The sequence below is a fragment of the Neopsephotus bourkii genome, unplaced genomic scaffold, assembly GCF_033783945.1.
Source record: "Neopsephotus bourkii isolate Nb327-2 ecotype Australia unplaced genomic scaffold, CSIRO-AGI_Nbou_v1 NB_593, whole genome shotgun sequence".
Classification (NCBI taxonomy): domain Eukaryota; kingdom Metazoa; phylum Chordata; class Aves; order Psittaciformes; family Psittacidae; genus Neopsephotus; species Neopsephotus bourkii.
In genome coordinates this window covers 564,148-570,766 of record NW_026901094.1, presented here as the reverse complement: position 1 = coordinate 570,766, position 6,619 = coordinate 564,148, and the positions used below count along the sequence as shown (strand labels likewise).

Genomic DNA, 6,619 nt, shown 5'->3' with positions numbered 1-6,619 from the left:
TCTTTTCCCTACCGGCCATACCTTCTCACTGTGCTTTCCACTCAGCTGCAACTTATGGGATGTCATATGGCAAAGGATCTGTGGTATCACTGAAAGCAAGAGGGAGATGCAGCTGACATAGCCAAGCACCAGCTCAGGCCCTGTGGGAGCTGTGCAGAATCACAGGAGGGAACAGAGGCTGGGTTTCCTTACTCAGCAGATAGCAGCAGGTCCTCGAGATAGCCAGCTTTATTGGGGCATCAGTTCATTCACAGCATTCAGAACCCTTTCCAGTTCTCCACTCTTCAACCACAGCATTAACCCTGAACCTGGGTACCTGTGACCTTCAGGAAACAACGTTATACACTCTCCTTCACAGGAATAAGCTCTTGGTCCAGCTGTGGGAGACTGTCTTGCGCTCAGCAGCCACCATGAGTCTTCAGCTCCTCCTGCCAGGAATCCTCCAACTGACTTGAACCTTCAGCCAGATTTAGCTGCAGACAAAACAACCTGACCACAGCCTAAAGGACACGGAGCTATTTGCTGGTGAGCAGCCATCAGCCATCACCAGACAAGCATTCTGCAGCAGCTGGCAGGGAAGAGACCCAAAGATCAGTATTTGTTTCCACAGCAAGCCCAGTGACCTGACTCAGGGACAGCGAAAGGAGCATAAACACTGCTCTAGCCTGTGGGAAAGAGGGATTGCTAAGCATGGGCAGAATATCTGATGTGGAGGGAAGTGGTGGCTCCCAACAATCACCTACAGACACCTTTGCCAGAGGTTAGGAACATCGGCAGCCCACCACTTGGGAAAACCACAGTTGCTTCCTCTTGGCTGGATGCTTCCCCAGAGGCTGCCTTTCCCAAAGAGACCTCTCCAAGGCCTGCAGCTGCTCCCACCACTGTTGAAAACCATGCACGTGTACTCTCCATCCCGTGTGAGGCAGAACATGCTGTCAAGACTGGAGCCAGTGGTGTGCTCTGAAGGTAACGTGCACTGGGAGCAGTCCCTGTTCTTTTCAGGGCTGAACATTGTTTTTACCATCAAGAACTTGTGTTTTCCACATTTCCCTCATGATGGGCAGTTTGTAAGTACCCACTGTCTGTAAGTACCCACTTACAAAGCTGTAGGAGATGGCTCATGGGAATATCATCCTTCCTCTCACATCTACACAGCCCTCATTTGCAGAGACCTCAGGGTGGTGATTGTGGGAGGTGATGGTGGGGACGGACAGGGCAGGGAGAAGAGTGTGCTGGCTATGGCAGAAACTCTGGTGCTGCAAACTCATACCCAGGCCTTGACTTGAGTGTTCCAACCCCTGGCACAGCTGCACAGGCCTCCCTCCTCGTACCAGCGCCACTTCACCCCCTTGTACACAGCCCGGCTGTATGGCTGGAAGCACAGGAAGAGACGGAGGCGCTTTGCCAGGCTGCAGTAGATAGCCATGGCCACCACAATGAGAGGGGACATGATGACAAAGCCAAGGATGATGAGGGCAGAAGAGCTGTTGTCATCCAAGAAGCTTTTGCAGTAGTGGGCAGATGAATGCAGAACCTGTGGGAAGAGACAGAGCTTATCTCAGACCTGGTGGTGGATAGCAGCAGTGACCAAAGCACCACTGAGCTTCTTGAGCCTTCACACATCTCTTCCCTCTCTCTGAGCTGAGCTTTTCAGGCTGTACTGTGTGACTGACAACACATTTTAATCAAGCTTTCAATTATCAGCCTCACTGCGAGACAAGAGCATTGCACACTGATCCTGGAGCAGGAAACACTCATCTTTATTAAGTCATCAGAACAGCACAGCTTAGTGTTTGAGAAGCAGAAACCAAATAAAGAAGCCTTCTGCTGCTACATCGATGTGGGTGGCACAACACACTGTCAATGATAACTAAATAAATAACACAGAGCAAGATGGAACATTGTGCACACAGAGGTTGGTCACTCCATAGCTACCTGCCCTGGCACAGACCCCTCTGTGCAGTGTCTCCTGTGCACACACTGTACTCATTCCTGCCTCCAAGCACCTCCGTGCGCTGCAAGTGCAGGAAAACCCATCCACCCCATGGTGCTGCAAAGCACCCAGCACACTAAATGGTCCTCACTGTGGTATTTAAAGCCCCCCTTCATCCTGGCAGCAGATCTGAGAGAAGCCACTCCATGGCTCTGCATTAACAAATGCCATAGGCAGCCTCCATGGCCCCAAGCTTTCCTCCTCCAGATTCTTTCAGCAGTACAGCAAACACAACCCATCACGCTAAAACCATCCATCTAATGGATGTGCAGTGCAGAAAGCAGCCTCTGGTTACCACGAAAGCACTGAAAAGCAGGAGCTCAAAGATAAAGGACTGCTCTTGTGAAGCCACGTGCCTATTGAAGCAAAGGCTGTGTTAAGGCTCCTTACAGCAACACGGCTGCTTTCACGTCTTGGCTGCACTCAAAACCCTTTTGGATCCTCTCAAAACCTTTGCCTGGGGAGCACTTTATGTTGAAGGAGAAGCTGAGGTTTCGCAAGGCGAGGCTCATGCATAGGGAGGCTGGGAGGGGTGATGCTGGAGGCAGGCCTCATACTTGTCCCCATTTGAGCTCCACGTTGAAGTCCAGATTTATGAACTTCAAGGAGCAGTTTCAGATCATGGGAAAAGTTTATTTAAGGGCTTTATAGGCAATCTCCTATTAAACCTTCCCTAAACCCCCTCATATCTATCAGGATTTGCATCCACACTATACAGAGGCAGAGGAGGCATTTACCAAGGCAATTACACACCCAAAGAGAGTGTATTAGGTTATTTCTTGTTATTTCTTCCTCATCACCGAACCAAAAGTCATTCTACAGAGTTGCCCTTTTGTGTGGGAAACTTCTAGCATCTATGGACTGTACAAAGTGTGTTGCAACCCACACTGAAGAAGGCCTGTGTGACTATTCAGGTAGATCAGGACCCCTCTGATACACTCTTGCTCTCTGTAGGTCCTCCAGAGCCTCCCTCTTTACCCTGTGAGCATCACGCTCATCTGCACCCTATAGTATAATGTTTCCAGGTGTCAGAGCCACAGTGGGAACTGCCTGGCTCAGGAGCACATGATTTCTCTCTGAGTTATGCTTCCCTCCCTGTAGCAGCAGCACTGCCCTCTTCTACAAACACTTACCATGACAGATGTCTCCCTGTTCATTAGTTTGCAGGGCTGGGAAAAGCTTTTCCGTAGCAGCAGCTATGAACTGCCATCATTTCAGGGCAATCCAAATCAAAGCCTAACTTCTCAGACCAGCCAGTGAATCAGGACTGAGAAAACAGGAATAGCACAGGCCCTTTGTCAGGACCTTTGAGACAGGGAGCTTGGGTGTTAGATAGGATGCACAGATTGCATTAAAAGGAAGGGGAAAGCTTCTTCTTTCAGTATTTCCACTTCCATTTAGTTCAGACCCTGTGGAATGGGGAGACCAAAAGCATCTGTATTTTAGGTCCATTTTTCCCACTGGGAGAAGGTGCTGCAGTGTGTGGGGCTTTTCCCCATAGTAGGAAACAAAAGAGCTCTTCTAAGTTAGGATAAGCAGCAGGGGCAGTCAGATGGAGCTGGTCTGACAGTTCCTGCCTGTGAGGAAATCAGGGCTGCTTTTTCACATCCACACTTGGTCGAGTAATTCCAAATACATTTATAGAAACATAGCAAGGATAAAATGGTAAGCAATGAAACATGAAATCCAGAGGACAGCAGAAAACCTGGAATAAGCATTCCTGACCAAGTAGGCTCATTTGCTGTGGTGAGAAAATGCACTGCACGTTTGGGAACACATCTGAATGGTAGATTGGTATAAGCAGGGGATTATATGTTCTGTTAGACTTTCCTCATTCTATCATGAGCCATTAGCAGATCAAATATGACACTCAAGAGGGCTGACTTAAAGGAAAGCAACAAACCCTATGAGAACCTATGTAGGGCTTGTGTGAATTACGGAGGAGCTCAGGTTGGCAGGTCTCAGTAACAGAGGTCAGAGAACAGAGAGAAATGTTGTGACATTAAATGACAACAGCAGCTCTGTCACACCAGGGACTGTCACACGGGAATACAACTTCATTGCCTATTCAAGCTTCTATTTCCCACCGAACTGGAAGAAGGGAGGGGTAAAAATCCTTCCTGTCAGCCTTCAGGGGTGCCCACCAGGTTGGCATCTCATGTAAGCTGGTTGTGCCATGGTGTAGCACTATCTCTGATCGCTTAACACTTAAACAAGTGTACCCAGTGCAGTGTGCAGGGGATCAGGACCAAGGGGTCCCACGCTCCCCAAGGAGCTGAGCAGTCACAGGCAGCTTCTATCCCTGTTCTGTTCCCTCTCCCATGAGAGCCTTTCTGTGCTATCCCATTGACACTGAATGTATGGGTGCTAACCAGCACCTAATTAGTCCAGAAACCATAAAGCCTGTCCTTCCCTAGCCAAATGCACATTGCCTGTAGCTGTGCCACAGGCATCAAGCAGGAGAGACCACTCCTTTGCACCACCAAGAACCTGCAGGTCAGAGTGCACAACCATAAACCTGTTCTTGTGAGCCCACCCATAAAACCCTTATGGATGGCCCTGCCTTGGAAGTAGCTGTTTGCAGCCAAATGGAGCAAGGCTTACTTACTTGAGAGTGGCATTGGAAGCCAAAGTAAACCACCACAATGGTAGGGAGCAGCACAATGGTGAAAATCACAAACATCAGGAGCAGATTCATGAGGAAGACCAAGAGGTTCATGGTGGCAATCAGCAGGGTCCAGGCCAAGCAGCACCCCATGCTCCGTCTCTCCCTGGGAAGGAGCTGGTCATCCATGTCATACGGTGGGAGGCTTGGAAGCATCCGAGACTTCTCTGAGAGGTTTCCTGCTCCAAAGTCCTCAGTGTCCTGGCCAGACATGCTTCAAGAAGATCACTGATGAGCCCACACTCTTATCCAAAAGGGTTTCTTTGCTTCTGGCCGCAGATCTGGGAAGGAATTTGCAGAGGCTTTTCCTACCTCTTCCACACAGGGACAAGAATACTTAACCAGAGATCATGATAGAGCAAGGAGGGAAAGGCCTCTTTTGCCACCTGCTTTCCCAGCACCCAGCACAGGTTGTTTCCTTTCTGAATGCTCTCCAGCAGCGTCCCAACCTCAGCTTCAGAGCAGATGTGGCTGCTGGAGGGTTGGTGATTGCTATTATTTTGTTTCTGAATCCATAGCACTACTGAATTTGCTCTTCTTCCTAGGATTATGATCCCAAGAGGTCCCAAACAGTTGCTGTCTTAGCTTTGATAGGATGCTCGCTTCCAGAGAGTGCCCAGCTTTAGCACCCTCCTCCACCTTTGAGCACAGCTGTCTGCTAAGAATATCAGGCTTAGGCACTTTCAGACCGCTCTTGGACTTCAAATCATCTTTCCATGCTCTTCGCCCTGTACCCAAGTCAATATTCCTGCTCAGCTTTCATCCAGGTGAAGTGCCCAGTGAAGACAAGCTGCTGTTCCTCCACACTTTGCCTTGCTGGAGTCCTCATCCACACCTTGCAGACCTGGAAGCAAAGACCGGAGCGCGTGTGGTTTCAGTGCTCCCAGCTGCCTGCAGTCACAGCACTCAGACACGAGCGGTCTCTTCCTCTCTGAGCTGGCTCTGAGCTTTGCAACACTGCTTGTTTACAGAGGAGATCCTGAAGCTGCTTTCTGTGCTAGCCAATCCTTTACATCTGTCTCACTGCTGGAGTGATTTAGCACACAGTGCCCAAGAGCCACTCTCAAACCATACATCCCCAGGTCAAGATGGTCCCTTTTCAGTTGTAATCATTCAGCCTCTGATTAATCCTCTAGTTTCTCTCTGGAGTAAAAAACCTCAGAGCAATGGATACTAATCACAATATACATCAGAAATCTGCTCCCTGCACTCATCATTGTTATTGTCTGCAGAACAAACGAGTATTCTTGTAGTGAAGGCACAGAAATTACCAATTATTTCATCTGCCTCACAAGCAGTATTAGTGAAGAAGTTCAGTAATACCTGCACATTTATGTAGCCTTTTAGCTGCATTCATCTATGCATGATCATAGTACTGCAGGAGGGAGAAAACTCCCTTATCTCCAGAGGAAACTGAGGCAGCACAGGTCTCACCTGAAGGCTGAGCTCATCTATGGCACAAGTCAGGGAAGGAATCCAGAGTCCTGTGCCCCAACGTGATGCTCAGAAAGTTCTGCCCTGGAAAAAGGTTATCAGAAAACCAAGGTTCAAATGTAAGATGATTTTATAACACAGACAAGTGCTAGCTTTTCTTCATTAGGTTGTTTAAAGTTGGACATTTTGGGTGCCCATATCCCTGCTGCTTTGGGGTTTTGGTATGTGTATCTGCCTTATTTACTGCTGGCCCATTAGAAGAGCTCTAGCATAGGATAATTTAGGGCTAGCAGATCTCTGGGCAGCTGTATCCAAACACACCATGGCTTAACAACAGCCTCCAACCACTTCAATAGTAGGAGGTGATGAGAGCAACACCAAATGCAGGCTCAACATCCATTGCTCGTGGGTGAAGACAGTCCTGAAGTGATGAGAGAAGTGAAACCAGAAGCACAGAACTGAGTAGAAGGGGTTGAAGGAGCCATGGCATGAGCTGAGTTTCCCTATGGAATACTGCCCTGAGGAGG

General features: G+C 48.8%; 1 protein-coding gene across 1 annotated transcript; it reads right to left on the bottom strand.

The window, feature by feature from the left end:
* Positions 1-213: 213 nt before the first annotated feature.
* Positions 214-5,953, bottom strand: TMEM88B (transmembrane protein 88B). Its single transcript, XM_061351501.1, has 2 exons — positions 4,602-5,953; positions 214-1,534 (listed from the first exon to the last, which is right to left on the bottom strand). The coding sequence occupies exons 1-2, from the start codon at positions 4,869-4,871 to the stop codon at positions 1,265-1,267; spliced, it is 540 nt and encodes a 179-aa protein (XP_061207485.1). The 5' UTR covers positions 4,872-5,953; the 3' UTR covers positions 214-1,264.
* Positions 5,954-6,619: the final 666 nt, after the last annotated feature.